This window comes from Entelurus aequoreus, linkage group LG27, assembly GCF_033978785.1.
Source record: "Entelurus aequoreus isolate RoL-2023_Sb linkage group LG27, RoL_Eaeq_v1.1, whole genome shotgun sequence".
Taxonomy (NCBI): Eukaryota; Metazoa; Chordata; class Actinopteri; order Syngnathiformes; family Syngnathidae; genus Entelurus; species Entelurus aequoreus.
This window is the reverse complement of record NC_084757.1, coordinates 30,290,336-30,317,039: the sequence shown is the minus strand read 5'-3', so window position 1 is coordinate 30,317,039 and position 26,704 is coordinate 30,290,336. Positions and strand designations below refer to the sequence as shown.

General features: G+C 41.2%; 1 protein-coding gene across 2 annotated transcripts in view; it reads right to left on the bottom strand.

Moving 5' to 3' along the window:
* midn (midnolin) overlaps window positions 1-18,953 on the bottom strand; it is a 72,806-nt gene extending 53,853 nt beyond the window's left edge. The window contains exons 1-5 of one of the 2 annotated variants that reach the window (XM_062039120.1): window positions 18,757-18,953; window positions 18,576-18,666; window positions 15,957-16,197; window positions 9,633-9,720; window positions 7,723-7,785 (exon numbers count right to left, since the gene is read on the bottom strand). In XM_062039120.1, the coding sequence (XP_061895104.1) occupies window positions 7,723-7,785; window positions 9,633-9,720; window positions 15,957-16,197; window positions 18,576-18,651 (468 nt within the window). In that variant the 5' untranslated portion in view covers window positions 18,652-18,666; window positions 18,757-18,953. Of the gene's footprint in view, window positions 1-7,722; window positions 7,786-9,632; window positions 9,721-15,956; window positions 16,198-18,575 lie in introns of both variants that reach the window. The other variant, XM_062039119.1, reaches the window with a different exon arrangement.
* Between the last annotated feature and the right edge of the window lie 7,751 nt (window positions 18,954-26,704).

Sequence of the window (26,704 nt, the reverse complement as noted above, 5' to 3'; positions counted from 1 at the left end):
CCTGCAAAACTTCCAGCTGAAAACGTCTAGGTATGATGACGTATGCGCGTGACGTCACGGAGGCAACAGAAGTATTGGTACACCATTGTGTTCCAATACAAAAAGCTCTGTTTTCATCGCAAAATTCCACAGTATTCTGGACATCTGTGTTGGTGAATCTTTTGCAATTTGTTTAATGAACAATGAAGACTGCAAAGAAGAAAGCTGTAGGTGGGATCGGTGTATTAGCGGCGGACTACAGCAACACAACCAGGAGGATTTTGAGATGGATAGCAGACGCGCTAGCCGGCGACCTCACCTTGACTTCCTCCGTCTCCGGGCCGCCGACCACATCGGTGATCGGGTGAAGTCCTTCGTCGCTCCCTGGAACGCAGGTGAGCACGGGTGTTGATGAGCAGACGAGGGCTGGCTGGCGTAGATGGAGAGCTAATGTTTTTATCATAGCTCTGACGAGGTCCAGTAGCTAAGTTAGCTTCAATGGCGTCATTAGCAACAGCATTGTTAAGCTTCGCCAGGCTGGAAAGCATTAACCGTGTATTTACAGGTTCCTGGTTTAATAGTATTGTTGATTTTCTGTCTATCCTTCCAGTCAGGGGTTTATTTCTTTTGTTTATATCTGCATTTGAGCCCGATGCTATCACGTTAGCTCCGTAGCTAAAGTGTTTCGCCGATGTATTGTCGTGGAGATAAAAGTCACTGTGAATGTCCATTTCGCGTTCTCGACTCATTTTCAAGAGGATATAGTATCCGAGGTGGTTTAAAATACAAATCGGTGATCCACAATAGAAAAAGGAGGAAGTGTGGAATCCAATGAACCCTTGTACCTAAGTTACAGTCAGAGCGAAAAAAGATACATCCTGCACTGCACTCTAATCCTTCACTCTCACGTTCCTCATCCACAAATCTTTCATCCTCGGGGTAATCGCCGCTTTCTCGGTCCGAATCTCTCTCGCTGCTGGTGTAAACAATGGGAAAATGTGAGCAGCCCTTCCTCCTGTGACGTCACGCTACTTCCGGTATAGGCAAGGCTTTTTTTATCAGCGACCAAAAGTTGCGAGCTTTATCGTCGTCGTTCTATATGGCAATATCGCGAAATGATCAAGTATGACACATAGAATGGATCTGCTATCCCCGTTTAAATAAAACAAAATCATTTCAGTAGGCCTTTAAGACACTGTAGTTTGCATTAACTAGATCCACTCGACGTCCATTGCACCGGTCGCCCAGGGGGAGGGGGGTCCCCACATCTGCGGTCCCCTCCAAGGTTTCTCATTGTATCCCATTGGGTTGAGTTTTTTCTTGCCCTGATGTCATTGTGGCTTGTGCAGCCCTTTGAGACACTTGTGATTTAGGGCTATATAAATCCACTGTGATTGATTGATTGATTGATGCCAGGCCAGTAGCTGGCGATGACAGTTTTAGCCGAAAGTATCTTATGTCTACCCTTCACGATGTGTATTATATGTGGGTTTAAACTAAACAAATCTCATAAATGTCCAATCTAATAGGTCTCAATTAGTTGCAGGAGGACAACCATGTGGGTTACCTTTGTTGTTTTAGTTGTTAAGAAATAAGATGATAATTTCCCCTATTAAAAAGCTTGATATTTGAGGTTTTTGAGATTTAATCAACTGCTCCCTAGTCAAAACTTTCGGTAACACTTTAGTATGGGGAACATACACTACCGTTCAAAAGTTTGGGGTCACATTGAAATGTCCTTATTTTTGAAGGAAAAGCACTGTACTTTTCAATGAAGATAACTTTAAACTAGTCTTAACTTTAAAGAAATACACTCTATACATTGCTAATGTGGTAAATGACTATTCTAGCTGCAAATGTCTGGTTTTTGGTGCATTATCTACATAGGTGTATAGAGGCCCATTTCCAGCAACTATCATACTGTATGTATAGGGCTTGGCGATATGGCAAAACAATGATCACGATTAATTTTTTCATATCATCCGATCTCAATATCACAATAAAAATTGTTTTAAAAATGTTTTTTTAATTGAAGCGGATTGTCCCGTGAAGGATAATACAGAGTACCGCATCCCTACTGTTTCCTACTGCAGTGTCTTGTAACAAACATTTTCGCCATGTTTGATGGAGGTAATATGCTAACAGCTGACAACTGTCATTTTGTTCATATATATGTGTTTACTGGAGGTGCAAGGGTACAGGTACCTGGTTTTAGGTGCCACAGTTTTGCTTCTTTTATGGTACGTTTTGTGGGGGTATAGAGAACAACTTTTTCCTCTCCAAGTTATTTTGTTTTTTTGCTTGTCACCACAAACATTCTTCAGTAAACAAAGTATAATTGGTGTAGTGAATACTGTTAAAAAAAAAATTAAGTTTCTAAACAACACTTTCAAATGGTACATTATTATATGTATTATTTAATTACTTGTATACATCAGTGCTTCTCACCAGGGTTTTGGCAAACGGCAAGCGGTGACCCACATTGTGGAGTTTTTAAAGCTCAAGTTTTGTATCTAATATTGAATGAAAATACATTAAAGTGCAGTTTGAGGTACTGTAAAATCATTTCTACCAACACAAAAAAAAAGTTTAGTAATTACACTACCGTTCAAAAGTTTGGGGTCACATTGAAATGTCCTTATTTTTGAAGGAAAAGCACTGTACTTTTCAATGAAGGTAACTTTAAACTAGTCTTAACTTTAAAGAAATACACTCTATACATTGCTAATGTGGTAAATGACTATTCTAGCTGCAAATGTCTGGTTTTTGGTGCAATATCTACATAGGTGTATAGAGGCCCATTTCCAGCAACTATCACTCCAGTGTTCTAATGGTACAATGTGTTTGCTCATTGGCTCAGAAGGCTAATTGATGATTAGAAAACCCTTGTGCAATCATGTTCACACATCTGAAAACAGTTTAGCTCGCTACAGAAGCTACAAAACTGACCTTCCTTTGAGCAGATTGAGTTTCTGGAGCATCACATTTGTGGGGTCAATTAAACGCTCAAAATGGCCAGAAAAAGAGAACTTTCATCTGAAACTCGACAGTCTATTCTTGTTCTTAGAAATGAAGGCTATTCCACAAAATTGTTTGGGTGACCCCAAACTTTTGAACGGAAGTGTATTCACCATTAATTACTTGCTTATTAAAGTAACAAAGACTTGATTTAGAGTTATTTGGACACTGGGTGAACATACAGTATAAGGGTTAAGGTTAGGGCTACTAATAAGCAATAATTCTGAAGTTATTGAGGGAAAACTCTTAGTTAATGGCTTACTGGTTGTATAATAAGGCCATGCAGAATAAGGCATTAATAAGTACTTAATAATGACTAATTAAGAGCCAATATGTTACTAATTACCGTAATTTCCGGACTATAAGCTGCTACTTTTTCCCCTCGTTCTGGTCCCTGCGGCTTATACAAGGGTGCGGCTTATTTACGGCCTGTTCTTCTCCGACACCGACGAAGAGGATTTCGGTGGTGTTAGTACGCAGGAGGAAGACGATGACACAATGATTAAAGACTGACTTTTCATATACCGGTAGGCTGGTTATTTTGATAACGTACAGGCGAGCACTTTGTATTACTTTGCACCGTTGTATTATTTGTACTCTGCACGAATGCTGTTCGCCATGTCAAAAATGTAAAAGTTTGATTGAATGATTGAAAGATTTATTGTTAATAAATGGGACGCTTTGCGTTCCCAAACAGTCATCTCTGTCCCGACAATCCCCTCCGTGGTAGCAGGAACCCCTATATACTACGCTAATTACACATCAAAACCCTGCGGCTTATAGTCGGGTGCGGCTTATATATGGAGCAATCTGTATTTTCCCCTAAATTTAGCTGGTGCGGCTTATAGTCAGGTGCGGCTTATAGTCCGGAAATTACGGTAGCATGTTAATAAGCAACTAATTAATGGTGAATATGTGTTCCCCATACTAAAGTGTTACCGAATATTCTCCCTCACATGCATCGGTGGAAAGTGACATGGACCTTGGTTCAAGGAAAAAAAAGGTTGTTTACTTTGTCTTAAAAAAATGGTCTTTAAAAGAGGTTGTGTAATATCCAGGTCAAAGCGGTACTTGCATTAGCCAGCACTGGACAGTGAACAGTCTTGCATATTTCTCATACAGTTTTCTGGAAACAAGAAGGGTGATATTTTCAAAAACCTGCACTTTAACACCAAAAAGTTCCCATAAAAAGGCCCCAAATTGCGCAAAATTAACAATTTAAGAGAACGTTTTTTTGCAATTTCAGTGACGCATGCACTGCCTCACCCCTGCAAAATCTACCATACTGTTTTGAAATGAACCAGCTAGTGCGTTCTTGACGCATTTCCGTGGATCTCACAGTTACCCAGCCCGCTGCAAAAAGGAAGTTGATGCAAGTGTTCCCCACGTCACGCTTCTGTGTGTCTGTGTGCAATCAACCTCGCCCCGAGCCATCGATCACCCGGGGTTGGTGAGTCATACCCCGCCGCGGCTAAAAGGCATACAAGCGTTTTCGCCGGAGTCCGGCGCGGTGGTTTCGATGTGAGTGCAGGATGTTGGCCCACAAACTCGGGCTTTCAGGAAGCCGCATGTTAACGCAAGAGCGAGAAGGCTGTCATCTGATGAGCAAGCGCTGGCTGGGTTTATAGTGAGTGAGGTATGCGGCCCCAGCACACTTCCTGGAAACTTGCCTGTGCTCGTGTACGTGCGCGCATGTGAGTGTTAGATAAAAGTAGAGAGGTAGAAGTGCTTCCATATTTAAACTATTGCAGATGTTACTAGGATACAGCTCCTCGTTAGGTTTGAACACAGACAAGGAAAGAGGCTCGTTCAGCCTGCTCATCCTCTCTCCTCCATTTCCTTCTGCAGCTACAAAATGTTGCTTTCACACCGGTTCCTTTTAATGACTTTTTAATGCAGTTCTAGCAAGAGTACCGATGACTATTTGCATTATTTCTACTTAAGTAGAAACCGCTCAACTGCTCAGTGGCCTTGTGGTTAGAGTGTCCGCCCTGAGATCGGTAGGTCGTGAGTTCAAACTCGGCCGAGTCATACCAAGGACTATAGTAATGGGACACTCGGCATCGAGAGTTGGAATTGGGGGTTAAATCACCAAAATGATTCCCGAGCGCGGCCATTGCTGCTGCTCACTGCTCCCCTCACCACCCAGGGGGTGAAACAAGGGGATGGGTCAAATGCAGAGGGTAATTTCACCACACCTAGTGTGACAGTGGTACTTTAACTTTAAGACAGCAGTCATTATGGTGCAAATTAGAGCTGTCCGATAATGGCTTTTTTGCCGATATCCGATATTCCGATATCGTCCAACTCTTGATTACCAATTGCGATATCAACCGATACCGATATATACAGTCGTGGAATTAACACATTATTATGCCTAATTTTGTTGTGATGCCCCGCTGGATGCATTAAACAATGTAACAAGGTTTTCCAAAATAAATCAACTCAAGTTATGGAAAAAAATGCCAACATGCCATATTTATTATTGAAGTCACAAAGTGCATTATTTTTTTTAACAAGCCTCAAAACTTGGAGCTTGGAATTTGGGACATGCTCTCCCTGAGAGAGCATGAGGAGGTTGAGGTGGGCGGGGTTGGGGAGGGGGTGTATATTGTAGCGTCCCGGATGAGTTAGTGCTGCAAGGGGTTCTGGGTATTTTTTCTGTTGTGTTTATGTTGTGTTACGGTGCGGATGTTCTCCCGAAATGTGTTTGTCATTCTTGTTTGGTGTGGGTTCACAGTGTGGCGCATATTTGTAACAGTGTTAAAGTTGTTTATACATCCACCCTCAGTGTGACCTGTATGGCTGTTGACCAAGTATGCGTTGCATTGACTTGTGTGTGTATAAAGCCGTAGATATTATGTGACTGGGCCGGCACGCAAAGGCAGTGCCTTTAAGGTTTATTGGTGCTCTGTACTTCTCCTTCTGACTCCTGGGGTGATGATCCGATTCAGAGTTGACTCTCGATTCACCACGATTCTCGATTCAAACTGATTTTTATAATGTGTTATTTGGTATAATGAATATACTGAAACCTTTTTAAAACAGGTTAACGGCTGGAAGAACTCCTACTGGTTGCGTGAAGATGGCCAAAAAACTTATTTTTAAAAATATATTCTAATAAAAAAATAAAGTTTTTAAATCATCTATCCATCCGTCCATTTTCTACCGTGTATCCCTTTCGGGGCCGCGGGGGTGCCGGAGCCTATCTCAGCTGCATTCGGGCGGAAGGCGGGGTACACCCTGGACAAGTCGCCACCTCGTCGCAATTTTTGAAAATGATTCATCGATTTAGAAACGAGATGAAAAAGAATCGCGTTTCGGTTGTGGGATCGATTTTTTTGTGCAGCCCTAGAAGCCATTCAAAATAACTGGCGAGAGGTGCGATCACTTTGATTAACTTGCATGTACAAGCTGGGCATATTTCCGTGCGTGGTCAACCGTAAGTCAAATAAACCAAACTTAAGGTGTCAAGTGTGCCCAAGCTTGGCACGGATCACAAAGTGTCGGTGCGACCTTAAAGGCCTACTGAAATGAATTTTTTTTATTTAAACAGGGATAGCAGATCCATTCTATGTGTCATACTTGATAATTTCGCGATATTGCCATATTTTTGCTGAAAGGATTTAGTATAGAACAACGACGATAAAGTTCGCAACTTTTGGTCGCTGATAAAAAAAAGCCTTGCCTATACCGGAAGTAGCGTGACATCACAGGAGGTAGGATTCCTCACAATTCCCCGTTGTTTACAATGCAGCGAGAGAGATTTGGACCGAGAAATTGACGATTACCCCATTAATTTGAGCGAGGATGAAAGATTTGTGGATGAGGAACGTTAGAGTGAAGAACTAGAGAGGCGGTGCAGGGTGTATCTTTTTTCGCTCTGACCGTAACTTAGGTAAAAGGTCTCATTGGATTCCATACACTCTCCTTTTTCTATTGTGGATCACGGATTTGTATTTTAAACCACCTCGGATACTATATCCTCTTGAAAATGAGAGTCGAGCACGCAAAATGGACATTCACAGTGACTTTTATCTCCACGACAATACATCAGCGAAACTCTTTAGCTACTGAGCTAACGTGATAGCATCTGGCTCCAATGCAGATAGAAACAAAATAAATAAATCCCTGACTGGAAGGATAGACAGAAGATCAACAATACTATTAAACCATGGACATGTAACTACACGGTTAATAATTCTCAGCTTGGCAAAGCTTAACAATGCTGTTGCTAACGACGCTGAAGCTAACTTAGCAACGTGCGGTTGGCGGCTAGCATCGGCTAGCGCGTCTGCAATCCAAGTAAGTACTCCTTGTTGTGTTGCTACAGCCAGCTGCTAATACACCGATCCCACCTACAGCTTTCTTCTTTGCAGTCTTCATTGTTCATTAAACAAATTGCAAAAGATTCACCAACACAGATGTCCAGAATACTGTGGAATTGTTCGATGAAAACAGAGCAGTTTGTATGGTGACACATTGGGTACGAATACTTCCGTTGCCGTCGTGACGTCACGCGCATACGCATCATACATAGACGTTTCCAACCGGAAGTTTAGCGGGAAATTTAAAATTGCACTTTAGTAAACTAACCCGGCCGTATTGGCATGTGTTGCAATGTTAAGATTTCATCATTGATATATAAACTATCAGACTGCGTGGTCGGTAGTAGTGGCTTTCAGTAGGCCTTTAAGACGGTAGCAACAAAGGCCAACTTCTTACCTGAGTTTCGGTCAAGCTCTCCAAGGCTTGCATTACGGACTGCTCGGGTCTTGACGCTTGAGACTGCAGAGGACAAAAGATCCACCTTTAGATACTGCACACCAAGCATTGATTGATTGATTGATTGATTGAGACTTTTATTAGTAGGTTGCACAGTGAAGTACATATTCCGTACAATTGACCACTAAATGGTAACACCCGAATAAGTTTTTCAACTTGTTTAAGTCGGGGTCCACTTGAATTGATTCATGATACAGATATATACTATCATATATACTATCATCATAATACAGTCATCACACAAGATAATCACATTGAATTATTTACATTATTTACAATCAGGGGTGTGGAGGGGGTGGGGGGTAGGATATGGACAGCAAGTAGTGGACATATAGAGAGAGAGAGAGAGAGAAAGAGAGCAGAGAGAGAGAGAGAGAGAGAGAGAGAGAGAGAGAGAGAGAGAGAGAGAGAGAGAGAGAGAGATCAGAAGGCATAAGAAAAAGTATCTGCATTTGATTGTTTACATTTGATTATTAGCAATCCGGGGAAGGTGTTAGTTTAGGGTTGTAGCTGCCTGGAGGTGAACTTTTAGTGCGGTTTTGGAGGATAGAGATGCCCTTTCTTTTATACCTGTTGGGAGCGCATTCCACATTGATGTGGCATAGAAAGAGAATGAGTTAAGACCTTTGTTAGTTCGGAATCTGGGTTTAACGTGGTTAGTGGAGCTCCCCCTGGTGTTGTGGTTATGGCGGTCATTTACATTAAGGAAGTAGTTTGACATGTACTTCGGTATCAGGGAGCTGTAGTGGATTTTATAGACTAGGCTCAGTGCAAGTTGTTTAACTCTGTCCTCCACCTTGACCCAGCCCACTTTAGAGAAGTGGGTAGGAGTGAGGTGGGATCTGGGGTGGAGGTCTAGAAGTAATCTGACTAGCTTGTTCTGAGATGTTTGGAGTTTAGATTTGAGGGCTTTGGGGGTGCTAGGGTACCAGGAGGTGCATGCGTAATCGAAAAAGGGTTGAACGAGAGTTCCCGACAGAATCCTCAAGGTGCTTTTGTTGACCAGAGAGGAGATTCTGTAGAGAAATCTCGTTCGTTGGTTAACCTTTCTGATTACCATGGTTGCCATTTTATCACAGGAAAGATTAGCCTCTAGAACGGAACCTAGGTAGGTGACCTCATCTTTCCTGGTGATAACAATGTCACCCACTTTTATGGTGAAGTCATTGACTTTCTTGAGGTTGATGTGGGACCCAAACAGGATGGATTCTGTTTTACCCAAGTGTATGGATAGCTTGTTGTCAGCGAGCCAGGTGCAAGTTCTACACAGCTCAGCACTGAGGATTTTCTCCACATGTGACTTGTCCTTGCCGGATACCAGCAGGGCAGAGTCATCCGCAAACAAAAACAATTCACAGTCGCATGCCGATGACATGTCATTTATGTATATTAGGAACACTAAAGGTCCCAATATACTGCCTTGGGGGACTCCACAGCTCACCGAGAGGGAGGGGGGGCACGGTGCCTTTCACCTCTACCACCTGCTCCCTCCCCTCCAAGTAAGATTACATCCAGCTCCATGAGGTTTTGTTAAATCCGATTGCTCTGAGCTTATCCAACAGTATAGCGTGGTTAACGGTGTCAAAGGCCTTCTGAAGGTCCAGCATGACCATGCCGCAGTATTTGCCCGCGTCCACCTCATGTTTGATGTGGTAGGTCAGATAGAGAAGGCATGTGTCAGTGGAGTGGTTAGTTCTGAAGCCGGATTGGAATTTGTACATGAGTTTATTAGTGGCAAGGTAACTATCGACCTGTTCATAAACTATTTTCTCCATTACTTTCGAAATGGAGCTGAGAATAGAGACAGGATAACAGCATAACCAGTCAGTCAGAACTGCGGGCATCCTTACCATTAATCCTGCTTCGACGGTTGGTACGAGTGTTAATTTGCTCCCATCGGAGATGCCAAGATCCTGAAGTTTTCCCGAATTTAGTCTCCTGCAGGGTTTAGAAAAGGATAATTAGACTGTACCTCTTCTCACATACATACACACACAGCCAACGGGGGCGACTTCAGATCTGGTTCAGGGAAGAAAAAAAAACGAGCCGAGGTTGAAGTGAAGTATTGATCGGGCTGTCATATTTCAACGGCAAGTACACCGAAAGGCTCTGACAATTGTTGAGGTGGTTGATTTACGACCCGTTCATCACATTAATTTTCCATTACCTTGCATGTGTCAATGCAACACACGTGCGGTGCCTGTGACGGGCAGCCGGGTGGAAAAGCCGGCGTGACCCAAATCTCACCCTGTGCTGTTGAACAAAGGCACCCCCCCAGTGCCGACTTGCTAGCTTGTCTGCAGTTTTGAAGAGTAGGTGTGTGTATGTGTGTTTGCGTGCAGGGAGGGTGGGGGGGGTAGTTTTAAAGGATGATGTGATTTAGTTGGTGATTACAAAATAGTGGGAGTAGGGGGTTGGAAAACAGTGAGTGCTAAAAGCCCCACCTCTACCGCTCCCTCACTTATTTTTTTATTTTTTATTTTTGCATAACACCACCTGCACTTTTGTTAAACACCACTTAACCTGGCTCCCATTTATTAATTCTACTCCGGGAGCTGCATGGTTTCTATTCATTTGGAATGATAAAAGCCATTGCCACCCCAGTGTTTCCCACACATTCATTAATTTGTGGCGGCCCGCCACGAAAGAATTAAGGCCGCCACAAAAAAAAAAATATATATATTTTTTAATTTTAATTTTTTAAATTTTTTTTTTTTTGTTTGTCCTGTCAAGCTTCTCAGGCAAATCATATAGTTGATGTAGATGCCCATATAGGCTGTTCAGATTTACTTTACAAAAGAGAAGTGTTGGATCAAGATTTTTGGAGCTCTTTGTTCAGTGGATCAGATGTTTGATGAAGCTTTGTGTCTATCTACCACCACTACTGTTTTCTGTTTATTTGTTACTGACTGTGGCAGGACACTTCTGCCTCTGTTTCACTTTATGTTGCTGGTAAATAATATGGTTGTAGTAGTAGGCTAAAGTTAAATTATTTAGTATGCACTAATTAAAGGGGCAGAGCTTTAAGAGACATTTTAGCTTTTATATGATATATTTTTTTTAAGGACCACAATTAATAAATATATTTCAGTGAATAACTTATTGTTCAAATCTGTATATAAATATGTACATAAAGTGTTGTAATTATATTGTAAAATGGATGGATGGATGGACGTTTAAAACAAAACTGTTATTATTAATTAGTAAGTATACATTTTTTGAGCCTTTTTAGAGAAAATCATATCATTGTAGTAAATCATGCAAATTACTCGATGATGTCATGGTGACCACGCCCATAGCCACAGGTATCTTGGCAGTTTATGGGAAACACTGCACCCGTTTAGGCAGTGCCACCCTACTTTGCTATGCGGTATTTTGAGGACTGGACACCCCACACCCAGGAACTCACGCATGACGTATAGCTTAAAGCAATCATAAATGTCAGCAAAACCTCCGTGTGGTTAGACTGTTAGAGTGTCCGCCCGTCGTGAGTTCAAACCCCGGCAGAGTCATACCAAAGACTATAACAATGTGACCCATTGCCTCCCTGCTTGACACTCAGTATCAAGGCTTGGAATTGGGGGTTAAAACACCAAAATGATTCCCGGGTGCGGCCACCGCTGCTGCTCACTGCTCCCCTCACCTCCCATGGGGTGATCAAGGGTGATGGGTCAAATGCAGAGGATAATTTCACCACACCTCGTTTGTGTGTGACAATCATTGGCACTTTAACTTTAACAAATGGCCTCTTGAATGACCAAACACCTTCCTGTGTGTCATATGTCCTTAAAGAGTGAATATTATCACTTGATAAGGTTTTATTTAGTTAGTTCCACGTCAAAGAATAGATTGTATTCATCTGGTTTCTGTGTTGTTGGTTTTTTTTTTAAAGTACCACTCGGTGAAACCTCACATACCATGAGTGGTACAAGAACCACCCCTTGAAAAGGGGTGTCAAACGTACGGTCAGAGGGCCGGATCAGGCCCGCGAACAGGTTTTATCCGGCCCACGGGATGAGTTTGCTCAGTATAACCTGACATTTTTGAATGAAAGAAACAGCTGTTCTAAATGTGTCCACTGGATGTCGCAATAGCAAGTATTTGTATCTTTGTAGATGATGCTACATATGTACAAAATAAACCACATGATGTTAGTGCACCAGTCGAGGAAAATGATCAAACTACATAAATAACATCCTGTAATTTGATGTCGATATATATTTTTTTATCTTGATACATTGAAAATGAACACCAATGAGTTGAATGATGAACATTATCACATCATTTATTCAGAAAATATAAATGACGACAATTACAGATAGCATACTATTAACCGCAACATGCAAGTGTAAAAAAAAACAACATTATGATTTGTACAATTTCAGAATGTGCGTGTTCTATTTTTAAACAAAGAAAATAATCTGAAGTTGTCTTTATTTTTACTTTATCGTGCCGTGATTTTACCAGTCCGGCCCACTTTGGAGTAAATTTTTCTCCATGTGGCCCCCGATCTAAAATGAGTGTGACACCCCTGCACTACACACAACTTATAAAGTCCAGCAATACCTATAAGTCACCACTTGGTGGCTGTATCAATCAATCAATCAATTTTTACTTATATAGTCCTAAATCCCGAGTGTCTCAAAGGGCTGCGCAAGCCACAACGACATCCTCGGCTCACACTCTCCAAACACCTTCCTGTTCCCCCCGTTGCGTGTCAAGACCGAATATGTTTTCTTCCGTCCGCCACAAATAGATTTTTTTTTTTTTTTTTGTCCTGTCCAGCTTCTCAGGCAAATCATGTAGTTGATGTAGATGCCCATATCGGCTGTTCAGATTTACTTTACAAAAGAGAAGTGTAGGATACTTCTCTTGTTGCCTTATTTGTATTTGACCACTACTGTTTTCTGTTTATTTGTTACTGACTGTGGCAGGACACCTCTGCCTCTGTTTCACTTTATGTTGCTGGTAAATAATATGGTTGTAGTAGTAGGCTAAAGTTAAATTATTTAGTATGCACTAATTAAAGGGGCAGAGCTTTAAGAGACATTTTAGCTTTTATATTTTATAAGATATATGTTTTGTAAGAACCACAATTAATAAATATATTTCAGTGAATAACTTATTGTTCAAATCTGTATATAAATATGTACATACAGTGTTGTAATTATATTGTAAAATGGATGGATGGATGGACGTTTAAAACAAAACTGTTATTAATTAGTAAGTATAAATTGTTTGAGCCTTTTTAGAGAAAATCATATCATTGTAGTAAATTACGCAAATTACTCGATGATGTCATGGTGACCACACCCATAGCCACGCCCCCACCGCCACAGGTATCTTGGCAGTTTATGGGAAACACTGATACTGTATAAAAACCAGAACGAGTTCCGTGCGTGCAGAAGAACATACTTGAGACGTCACTTTTGTCCTTTTCATAGTTATCTTTGTCACTTTCACCTCTATAATATCCACCAAGCATGAGGCAGCCTCTATTTGGGGCAGTGCGCCAAATAAAACGAAAGTGGAAGTAAACAGTGACGTAAAATTACACGTCGTAAAATGCTCAGTGGAAAAGTGGATAAATCAACACTGGCTGCATGCCCGCCCGGTCCAAGGATAAAGATGCTACCTTTGAGCTTGTGCACATATCTTCTACGATACTACTACTACCCATGTTGGCCAGGGATGACAGCATAGTGGTCTCCTTATTGAGACTTCCTCCGTCCACTCCCTTGCAAGCCAAAAAGCAAGGCGTCGTTCTTATTTAGCAGTTTCAATCACTTGTTCGTAACCCAACGACCACCTGTAACTTTGACCAGGAGCATGGAACGTTTTTCCGGAACTTGTATTATTACCAGTGCCCCCCCCCCCAAGAATCAAGGAACTCTACTGTAAGATCTGCCCCGTAACTCACTTATTGAGTCACACCAAGTCATGCTTTATTCATAAACGCGCTTTTATTGTGGAGACAGGGACTGTGCAGTCGGTCTTTAGAGTTTTGACGGCGGGTACGGCGTGACAGTCTTTTGAAATAAAAAAGTGTTTCTCGCCTTCCTGTCGGTCATTTTTTCTTAATAATGATTTTGCTGCAACCAGTGTCAATCAAGTGAATGTCAATCAAGTGACGTAAGTGAATTTTTAGGTCTATTTTATTGATGCCTGGCTGGCGATCAACTGACACACCCTCCGCCAGAGGGGGGTCAAACTCATTTTAGCTCAGGGGCCGCATGGAGGAAAATCTACTACCAGTGGGCCGGAATGGTAAAATCATGGCATGGTTCTGTAAAACTAAAGACAACTCCGGGTTGTTTTCTTTGTTTTACTTTGGCCAAAAATAGAACAAGCACATTCTGAAAACGTACAAATCACAACTAATCCTCTGGACAAAACACTTCAAAGTTTGTTGAACATTCCGAGGTATTTGGTGCAATTTCAAAAACACAATGAGCTTAGACTTCATCTCAGTGTGTCTACAAAAAGCCAGGATTAAACTTTAAATCACAGTCTTTCTGGGATTGAACAAAAAACATAACAAGTAAACACTTCTAGGTATCAAATACCTCCTTTGTTATGTCCACTGTCCCGTGGGGGGATGCAGCTTGCTGCGGTTCGCTCTCTCAATGCAAAAGACGGCTCCGGACGAAGGCGTAAAGGTAGGATTTGATTTATTACCATAAATCACCCAACTATCAAAACACAAACAACACAACAAAAAGGCAAGCGTGCCTAAAACAAGTGAAGCTAATACTTAGCAGAAGCTATGGCATGGAATGTACAAAACTTACTTGGCATGAACGAGACGTAAACTGTGTGACATAATCAATGAAGCCAGGCCGACGGACTGGCAAAGGTAACTTAAATAATGCCTCTGATTAGTGCTCGGGAAGCAGGTGAGCGGGCGAGCACTAATCAATAAGTCGCCATGGTGACAAAAACAAACAAGGAAGCCTAAACGGGAACTAAAGAAGTCCAAAACTAACAGAACATAACTAAACAAAACATGATCCGGACCACGGATCATGACATCCACATATCAATCCAGAGCTTATAAAACCGTATAAATCGTCTGCTTGCTATTGTGACATCCAGTGGACACATTTAGAACAGCCGTTTATTACGTAGACAAAAAAAGGCAGCTCATTTTAGTACTTGACGAACTCATCACGCCTGATCCGGCCCGCGGGCCGTAGGTTTGACACCCTTGCCCTACGCGATCGACGTAATGGGCACCCCTGATTTAGATACACTACCAGAATCTAATAAAACAAATGGCTAATTCTGAAAACTAAAAACAGAATAATAAACATAGCGTTCAATTATTACCACAAGATAGCTTTATAGCGTAGGTGAGTTGGAAAATTATTTTTAACATGTGCTGATTGTCTTCATATGTTATATAACTGCAAAATGGACAATCCAAAACTGTTGGATTTGGTTTCATTTGTACAAGATGTGAACATTGCAAAACGAACAATGTCAATCGAAAACCAAAGCAAACTAAATGTTGCCCATTGTGTGCCTAATGTACTGATAGGCAAAACAGTCATACATCCACATATAGCAGGGGTGTCAAACGTACGGCCCGAACAGGTTTTATCCGGCCCGCGGAATGAGTTCGCTAAGTATAAAAATGAGCCGACATTTTTTTATGAAAGAAACTGCTGTTCTAAATGTGTCCACTAGATGTCGCAATAGCAATTCTTTGTATCTCTCTAGATGATGCTACATATGTCAAAAAATGAAAATAAACCACATGATGTTAGTGCACCAGTCCGGGAAAATGAGCAAACTACATAAGTAACATCCTGTAATTTGATTTTGATATTATTTTATCTTGAGAGATGATGAACATTATCACATATTGTATTCAGAAAGTATAAATAACGACAAATAAAGATGGAATACTATTAACGGCAACGTGTACGTGTAAAAAAAAAAAAACAACAACATTATGATTTGTATGTTTTCAGAATGTGCTTGTTTTATTTCTAAACAAAGACAACAATCTGAAGTTGTCTTTATTTTTAAGTTATCGCGCCGTGATTTTTGGGAGTAGATTTTTCTCCATGTGGCCCCCAGATCTAAAATGAGTTTGACACCCCTGACATATAGTATATGTTTGGATTGATAAAAAAAAAAAAAAAACACAAATGCAGCATCCGACTCACGTTTCTTTGTACAGCAGGGCGAGCCTCTCTTTGGGTACTTTAAGCCGCTGCGACAGCCTCCTCTTCAGCCCGTCCACGGTCTCCTCCTGGGGCAGCGAGAGCTCAAAGCGTGTGCCGGTGGTGGAGTGTATGTGCAGGTTCATGGAGGGCTCGGCGGGGGCGGTGGCCTCGCACGACGACGACGACGAAGCACCGCGGCTGGTGCAGCTCCGGGCACTGGGATGCTGGTCCATCCGATAACCTGTGGTCGGAGGAGGAAACAGAGGGGAATGGTAGGCAAGGCGAGTCGGGGAAGGTCCGATCCGTGGCTAGTGTCTCTGCAGAGGCCGCATTAGGTGGTGGAAATAAAGTATCCGCACATCAGAGTCAAACGTAAAGCTGCTTCTTGCCGTGTCCAAAAAAGCAAAATGCTACAACGACGGATAAAAATAATGCATAAAATATGCGCGTATGTGTATATGTATAGCTTCCTTAGATCTGGTACCCGCTCAGGCTCCCGTGGAATACAGCGACAATGAGCCGTGTCACACACACTAAACTATGCAGAAGATAGGCTGAAATACACGCCCTCTTACCCCCCACCCCTCGCTCCACCTACTTGAACCAATCACAGGAGAGCTCATTCCGGATGCCGCCGACGGTCAGCCAATGGGGGTGCGGAGTGTACACCCACGTGGCGGGCGAGAGAGTTAAAGCCATTCATAATAAATGACAACACGGACATGGAAGCAAATCATGTGAGCCGCAATACTTTTTGAATTGGACGGGAACATTAGGGAACGTCACGTTGGTACCCTTTTGTTAAAATGTTTTAAAAACAATAACAGAATAACTCTGGAATTAAAACAAAAAAAACTAAACGGCCAAAAATGTCCCCGCAGGAACTCCTCAAATCTGAAGCATCCAGGGCTCACTTTTTAAATAGAATTTCAATATTACATAACTTAATTCCTTTGCGGCAGGCGGAGCAGTTAAAAATAAAAACAGATGGAGATAATTTGTGGGAAAAAAAAAAAAGACATGTGGTTTATGTTCCTGTTGTGCAACACAATTAAACAATTAAACAGGCATTTAGGTCTCTCTCTCTCTCTCTCTCTCTCTCTCACGCGCACACTTCCAAACAAGTGATGTCTTTTTGGACCAGTTCTACAAATAGACTCACTACAGTTGAGATTAGTGGGCCTGAAAGGGGCTTCCTGGCTATAAATATGAAGCCAGGACACACCACCTTTGGACCTGCTCTAATCAAGGAGCGTGTGAGGGTTGCTTTTTAAAGAGCAGCTGTTAAATGAATGCTCGCGGCAGAAGGCTGCAAATAAGTGCTGACGCCACGGCCTTACTCCCCCTGACCTCAGCAACCATCCTGGAATTGTATGCAAATGACTTTCTCACCGCTTTACAACAGTAAAATCAAGTAAAGATGGCTATTTAAAGACGCTCTATAAACGTGTTAAAAAAATGCAAAAATAATCTAACATGCATCTTTGATTATTTCATATTTTCTTTTAAAAATATGTACTTCTTTTGCCGCGTTAATATTTATTTGGTGTGTTTTTTTTAGGGGCGGCGGCGTGGCAAAGTTGGTAGAGTGGCCGTGCCAGCAATCGGAGGGTTGCTGGTTACTGGGGTTCAATCCCTACCTTCTACCATCCTAGTCACGTCCGTTGTGTCCTTGGGCAAGACACTTCACCCTTGCTCCTGATGGCTGCTGGTTAGCGCCTTGCATGGCAGCTCCCGCCATCAGTGTGTGAATGTGTGTGTGAATGGGTGAATGTGGAAATACTGTTTGAGTACCTTGAAGGTAGAAAAGCGCTATACAAGTATAACCCATTTATCATTTATTATCATTTTTTGGCTTTTAATGTTGCGATGTTTACATGTTTACCTGTTAAATGAATGCGTGCGGCAGAAGGCTGCAAATAAGTGCTGACCCCCCCTGACCTCAGCAACCATCCTAGAATTGTATGCAAATTACCTTCTCACCGCTTTGCAACAGTAAAATCAGGTAAAGATGGGATATTTAAAGACGCCTATAAACATAGTTTAAAAATGCAAAAATCACCTAACTTGCACCTTTGATTATTTAACATTTTATTTAAAAAACATGTACTTGTTTTGCTGCATTAATAATTATTTGGTGTGTTTTGGGCTTTTAGGGTTGTGATGGTTACATGATTACCTGTTTAAAGTCCTCCACCGCCCCCAAGTGGCCACAACGAGGACTACAATACAAATGGACTAATATGTTTTGTCATACCAAATAATATAATAATAATCATAATAATAAATAAATAAAAATAATTAAAAAAATGTAACCTTTACTCAATTTAAATACTAGCATATTGATTGCATTGATTATACTTGCAAATTATGGTTTTCTTTAACCAAGGTTATCGTTTTAATTAACACCAACACGCTACTAATTAAGTGTTTTTAGTAGAGTAACAGCCTGCCACTCACATTTAGTCGATAAGGGCCAAATTATGTCTACACAATTAACATACATTTTATTGATCCTGGTCACCAATCAATATACACCGTTTGGACAGCTCACATAATAAAAACATTATTATTATTATACTAAAAATACTAATAATGTAACAGAAAAGACATGCTTACCAATGATCGTGGCGAAAACAGTGACGCTTCGCGTGGAAGTGTGCCGATGGCCAATGTGTTCCCCCAGTTTTGGCATGAACCAGACACCCCTCTAAAAAAAATAAATGTTTTTAATAAATAAATGAGATGATATATCCACGAGATATCCCGCCTTTGTTTTGCTTCCAAGCTATCCGCTCACCGGCGTCCGCTTTTTGGTCAGAAGAGGTGTAGGTGAAGAGCTTCTTAAGAGACGATCTTCTCGGGTGGGATGGGTGGAGTTACGTCGTCTTGTGACGTCAGCCACTCATTTAAGGTAGCCTGCGCGCCGAGAACCACACGCACTATGTCTTTTCGCGGTAGTCAAAGGGAAAATAATGTTCTGAAATAAATAAAATAACTCGAGCTGTATAAATTATGTCGCAGCTGTCAATCCAGGAGCTGTGGGGAGCGAAATGAAGACGAAATAAGCAGCGTGTGTTCGATACGTCCTTAAAAGTGTGCCGGTTGTGTCTGTGGGCGGGACTGTTGCCGGTCTATGACGTCTGCAGAGCAGGTAGTCCCGCCCCTTGGATACACAGTACACTTGTAAACAAACTAACCATATCCAGGAACAAATCCAACTGAAAGGAAGCATGATTTCTATAGCTTGTTTATTTCAACAGTATTGCAACTATTTACTTAAGTCAATAAATAATTCAAACGAATTACCCAACCTGTCTTTATTATTTTTACAATTGTTGTATTTAGAAGTTTATGCTATTTATACGCATGCCCAAAGTTGTATTGCCTTTTATAATATTTGCAAATTTATATAATTGAAGGTATTCATAAGTTTTTGCTGACTGTGTTTGTATTATTTAAGTGAATATTTATATGTGGTGCTGTTAGGGCACTTACAAAGTACATATATATGTATGTACTTTGTAAGTACATGTATTTCTTTAAAGTTAAGACTAGTTTAAAGTTATTTTCATTGAAAAGTACAGTGCTTTTCCTTCAAAAATAAGGACATTTCAATGTGACCCCAAACTTTTGAAAGGTAGTATATACTGTATATATATATATATTATATATATATATATATATATATATATATATATATATATATATATATATATATATATATATATATATATATATATATATATATATTATATATATATATATATATATATATATATATATATATATATATATATATATATATATATATATATACTACCTTTCAAAAAAGGTAGTATATATATATATAAATATATTATATATATATATATACATATATACTACCTTTCAAAAGTTTGGGGTCACATTGAAATGTCCTTATTTTTGAAGGAAAAGCACTGTACTTTTCAATGAAGATAACTTTAAACTAGTCTTAACTTTAAAGAAATACACTCTATACATTGCTAATGTGGTAAATGACTATTCTAGCTGCAAATGTCTGGTTTTTGGTGCAATATCTACATAGGTGTATAGAGGCCCATTTCCAGCAACTATAACTCCAGTGTTCTAATGGTACAATGTGTTTGTTCATTGGCTCAGAAGGCTAATTGATTATTAGAAAACCCTTGTGCAATCATGTTCACACATCTGAAATCAGTTTAGCTCGTTACAGAAGCTACAAAACCGACCTTCCTTTGAGCAGATTGAGTTTCTGGAGCATCACATTTGTGGGGTCAATTAAACGCTCAAAATGGCCAGAAAAAGAGAACTTTCACCTGAAACTCGACAGTCTATTCTTGTTCTTAGAAATGAAGGCTATTCCACAAAATTGTTTGGGTGACCCCAAACTTTTGAACGGTAGTGTATGTTGAAAGTGGCTTCCGACCTTTAACTGACTACACAGTTTTTTGCAGCTGAGCTATGCGATAAACATCACAATACAGTTCACCTCAAGGACAAACGCAAATAAAGTTGTGCAACGTGTGCAATGTGTCAGATAGATAATAAAAAAAAAAAAATACCCCGCACCAGCTACCAACTTGTTTCTCTTTGCATCTTCAAAATCAGCACATAATGTCTGTGGACAACACACAACAAACAAGCCGACTCCTGAGCAAACGTCTGAGAAATGAATCATCCTGCTGTGTTTCTGTTAGTGAGAGACTGCACAGTGTTATCTTCCAGCGACTCCACGTGCAAACAAAGACAAAGATAAAGGTGGCTGGGCCTCTGTCTCTTTATCTGTCTCCACTTCTCCATGTCAGCTCACTCGAGTCCTACACGGAAGACGTTTTTCAATCAAAAACAACCCTTCACTCGGAAAATCTTTGTTTGAAGTGGGTTTGCTACTTACATACCAAGCTGGAGACGGAGTCACTATGGACTTCTTCCACGCATGAGACAAGGTCAGGTATGGCGTGTCATGCGGAACGCCATGATCTCCATCCGTCCATTTTCTACAACGGCCGAAATTGAACCTCATGTTTGAACTGACGATGTGATTATTGTACACAACCCGTTTCCATATGAGTTGGGAAATTGTGTTAGATGTAAATATAAACGGAATACAATGATTTGCAAATCATTTTCAACCCATATTCAATTGAATGCGCTACAAAGACAAGATATTTGATGTTCAAACTCATAAACTTTATTTTTTTTTGCAAATAATAATTAACTTAAAATTTCATGGCTGCAACACGTGCCAAAGTAGTTGGGAAAGGGCATGTTCACCACTGTGTTACATGGCCTTTCCTTTTAACAACACTCAGTAAACGTTTGGGAACTGAGGAGACACATTTTTGAAGCTTCTCAGGTGGAATTCTTTCCCATTCTTGCTTGATGTACAGCTTAAGTTGTTCAACAGTCCGGGGGTCTCCGTTGTGGTATTTTAGGCTTCATAATGCGCCACACATTTTCAATGGGAGACAGGTCTGGACTACAGGCAGGCCAGTCTAGTACCCGCACTCTTTCACTATGAAGCCACAATGATGTAACATGTGGCTTGGCATTGTCTTGCTGAAATAAGCAGGGGCGTCCATGGTAATGTTGCTTGGATGGCAACATATGTTGCTCCAAAACCTGTATGTACCTTTCAACATTAATGGCGCCTTCACAGATGTGTAAGTTACCCATGTTTTGGGCACTAATACACCCCCATACCATCACAGATGCTGGCTTTTCAACTTTGCGCCTATAACAATCCGGATGGTTCTTTTCCTCTTTGGTCCGGAGGACACGACGTACACAGTTTCCAAAAACAATTTGAAATGTGGACTCGTCAGACCACAGAACACTTTTCCACTTTGTATCAGTCCATCTTAGATGAGCTCAGACCCAGCGAAGCCGATGGTGTTTCTGGGTGTTGTTGATAAACGGTTTTCGCCTTGCATAGGAGAGTTTTAACTTGCACTTACAGATGTAGCGACCAACTGTAGTTACTGACAGTGGGTTTCTGAAGTGTTCCTGACCCCATGTGGTGATATCCTCTACACACTGATGTCGCTTGTTGATGCAGTACAGCCTGAGGGATCGAAGGTCACGGGCTTAGCTGCTTACGTGCAGTGATTTCTCCAGATTCTCTGAACCCTTTGATGATATTACGGACCGTAGATGGTGAAATCCCTAAATTCCTTGCAATAGCTGGTTGACAAAGGTTTTTCTTAAACTGTTCAACAATTTGCTCACGCATTTGTTGACAAAGTGGTGACCCTCGCCCCATCCGTGTTTGTGAATGACTGAGCATTTCATGGAATCTAATTTTATACCCAATCATGGCACCCACCTGTTCCCAATTTGCCTGTTCACCTGTGGGATGTTCCAAATAAGTGTTTGATGAGCATTCCTCAACTTTATCAGTATTTATTGCCACCTTTCCCAACTTCTTTGTCACGTGTTGCTGGCATCAAATTCTAAAGTTAATGATTATTTGTAAAAAAAAAAAAGTTTATCAGTTTGAACATCAAATATGTTGTCTTTGTAGCATATTCAACTGAATATGGGTTGAAACTGATTTGCAAATCATTGTATTCCGTTTATATTTACATCTAACACAATTTCCCAACTCATATGGAAACGGGGTTTGTAATTTTAACATTATCTACCAACATGAACACTGCAACCACTTTTAGAACAGTGCATCTTGTGATTGTGAAATACCATATGTCCCGGCAAGAAATCTGCATTCTAAGAACTCCGGCTTATTAGTGATTTTCAGAGCCCAAAAAAAGTCCGTGGGCTATAGAGAGTTTTCTATTCGGGCTCCAGAACTCTGGAATGCCCTCCCGGTAACAGTTAGAGATCCTACCTCAGTAGAAGCATTTAAGTCCCATCTTAAAACTCATTTGTATACTCTAGCCTTTAAATAGACCCCCCTTTTAGACCAGTTGATTTGATTCAGTGACCACAGATGAGGGGACCCGGGGTGGACCACTCATCTGTGCATCAGTTGGGAACGTCTCTGCGCTGCTGACCCGTCTCCACTCAAGATGATTTCCTGCTGGCCCCACTATGGACTGGACTCTCACTATTATGTTAGATCCACTATGGACTGGACTCTCACTATTATGTTAGATCCACTATGGACTGGACTCTCACTATTATGTTAGATCCACTATGGACTGGACTCCCACTATTATGTTAGATCCACTATGGACTGGACTCCCACTATTATGTTAGATCCACTATGGACTGGACTCTCACTATTATGTTAGATCCACTATGGACTGGACTCTCACTATTATGTTAGATCCACTATGGACTGGACTCTCACTATTATGTTAGATCCACTATGGACTGGACTCTCACTATTATGTTAGATCCACTATGGACTGTACTCTCACACTATTAACTAGATCCACCATTGCACCGGTCGCCCAGGGGGAGGGGGTTCCCCACATCTGCTTTCCCCTCCAAGGTTTCTCATCTTATCCTATTGGGTTGAGTTTTTTTCTTGCCCTGATGTGGGATCTGAGCCGAGGATGTCGTTGTGGCTTGTGCAGCCCTTTGAGACACTTTATTAAGGGGTATATAAATAAACTTTGATTGATTGATTGATTGATTGATTGATTGATTGATTGATTGGACAACCCTTACAAATGATGGAGTCACAATAGTTGAGTACAGCTTATTGGGGATGTAGCAATAAACGGTAATAATGACAACCGTGGCAACAAATTATTGACGGTTAGTATTACCGTTTTAAATTAAAATGATCAAAAGGGATCGTGGTTGATAACTGCACTTTGATACTTACTGACTGACTGGGGCCACCTTGCTAGGAACATTAGGAAACAACATACTCCAATCTAAACGTATACAAACACATTTGTTAGGAACTGGTCAAGGGGGTGACCCCGGGATGCAGACACGGGAGGCAAGTTTGAATAACAAAAAGGAATACATTTAACACGCGAAGTCCCAGAGAAGGGTCAATTGACATTTTTACCTAGAAAACACACAAGAGGGTCATTTGACCCCTAGTCCCCCCTGTGGACACTCCTTTTGTTATGAAAATGTGGCTGTTAGTGGCACACGGCAGGGGGCCACTTGAGCCTGTGTGGGGGAGGGGACCTTACAGCTCAAGCTTTAGTTCTGAGGTAGGTTGTGTGTGTTTTTGCAAGGATCAACAGAATGAAGGGATCAACACTCTGACATTTATTGTTAAAAAAAATACAAAACAAAACATATTTACAAAGAATGAAAAAGCAACTGTTTTCACAGTTTTGGTGTGGAGGGTTGTTGCAGAAGCAATTGTTATTTTTGTGTGCCAAAAATAGTTTAAAAAAAAAAATTTACAAAGAAAAAAGCATATTTACAAAGAATGAAAAACCATGTCCATGTAAACGTGACTGACATACATTTGAGCAGTCACTCACAATCCTGGCACTGCCATTGCTCCTTTCGGCATTTCCCACATGTATAATTTTTCTGTCTACCTAGACAAACTGCCCCTAACAGCCTCATTACCATAACAAAATGAGTGATTAGTGTATTCGGGAAAAGCGTCGGGCCAAATGACCCCTCTCTGGGTCTTCTAGGTAGACAGAAAAATGCTGGGACTTCTAGTGTTAATGAGTCCAAAAAGTGTAACAAAAAGCGATGGGGCAGAAGTGCACACCATGAATACTAAACGGAACAGGTTCCTCAGTGGTCGGCAGGGGAAAAGCCAGGGCGCACTAAGCACAGGGTAAAGTCCTTGCTGCCTCAAGGAGGCTAGGAAACAAACACAACAACGTTAGGAAATACAGGATTAAGGAAAAGCAACGTACCAGGACTGACGAGACGAAGCAGACGCATGCACGTGGAAGGTGCAGGATAAATTAACCGACAAGACCAGCTCTGGGTGACGAGCTTGAATGCTCCTCGGTAGAAAATGGTTGCAGGTGTGCCTTAGTGTCCGCCCCTCGCTGGAGACTAATGAGCTGAGGAAACAAATCACAACAAAAGAGAAGGCGGGGGGAAAAAAACATAACAACATTGGTGTAAAGGCAACTAAACTACACAATTGTGCAGACTGGACCAACAAACTTTGCTCTCTTAGACAGAGGGATCGTTCTAAACTCCGAGGGATACAAGACGGAGGTGTTTTTAGGTTGGTTCAAGGACCGCTGAACATTGAACGCCACAACGCCCACCAGAAATAATAATAATACATTTTACTATGGTATAGCTCGGTTGTTAGAGCGGCCGTGCCAGCAACTTGAGGGTTCCAGGTTCGATCCCCGCTTCCGCCATCCTAGTCACTGCCGTTGTGTCCTTGGGCAAGACACTTTACCCACCTGCTCCCAGTGCCACCCACACTGGTTTAAATGTAACTTAGGTATTGGGTTTCACAATGTAAAGCGCTTTGAGTCACTTGAGAAAAAGCGCTATATAAATGTAATTCACTTCACTTATTTGTTACATTCTTTTCATGTAAATAAATCTTAAAGGCCTACTGAAATTATTTTTTAAAATTTAAACGGGGATAGCAGATCCATTCTATGTGTCATACTTGATCATTTCGCGATATTGCCATATTTTTGCTGAAAGGATTTAGTAGAGAACAACGACGATAAAGATCGCAACTTTTGGTATCTGATAAAAAAAAGCCTTGCCCCTACCGGAAGTAGCGTGACGTAGTCAGTTGAAAGGCTCCTCACATTTTCCTATTGTTTTCAATGCAGCTAGAGCGATTCGGACCGAGAAAGCGACAATTACCCCATTAATTTGAGCGAGGATGAAAGATTCGTGGATGAGGAACGTTAGAGTGAAGGACTAGAATGAAGTGCAAGACATATCTTTTTTCGCTCTGACCGTAACTTAGGTACAAGCTGGCTCATTGGATTCCACACTCTCTCCTTTTTCTATTGTAGATCACGGATTTGTATTTTAAACCACCTCGGATACTATATCCTCTTGAAAATGAGAGTCGAGAACGCGAAATGGACATTCACAGTGACTTTTATCTTCACGACAATACATCGACGAAACACTTTAGCTACGGAGCTAAAATGATAGCATCGTACTTAACTGCATATAGAAACAAAAGAAATAATTCCCTGACTGGAAGGATAGACAGAAGATCAACAATACTATTAAACCATGGACATGTAAATACACGGTTAATGCTTTCCAGCCTGGCGAAGGTTAACAATGCTGTTGCTAACGACGCCATTGAAGCTAACTTAGCAACCGGACCTCACAGAGCTATGCTAAAAACATTAGCCATCCACCTATGCCAGCCAGCCCTCATCTGCTCATCAACACCCGTGCTCACCTGCGTTCCAGCGATCGACGGTGCGATGGACTTCACCCGATCACAGATGCGGTCGGCGAGACGGAGGAAGTTAAGGTGAGTTCGGCGGCTAGCGCGTCTGCTATCCATCTCTGTCCTCCTGCTTGTGTTTCTGTAGTCCGCCGCTAATACACCGATCCCACCTACAACTTTCTTCTTTGCAGTCTCCATTGTTCATTAAACAAATTGCAAAAGATTCACCAACACAGATGTCCAAAATACTGTCGAATTTTGAAATGAAAACAGAGCTTTTTTGTATTCAATCAATCAATCAATGTTTATTTATATAGCCCTAAATCACAAAAGTCTCAAAGGGCTGCACAAGCCACAACGATTGTATTCAATGGGGTACCAATACTTCCGTATCAGTCGTTGACGTCACGCGCATACGTCATCATATCTAGACGTTTTCAACCGGAAGTGTGGC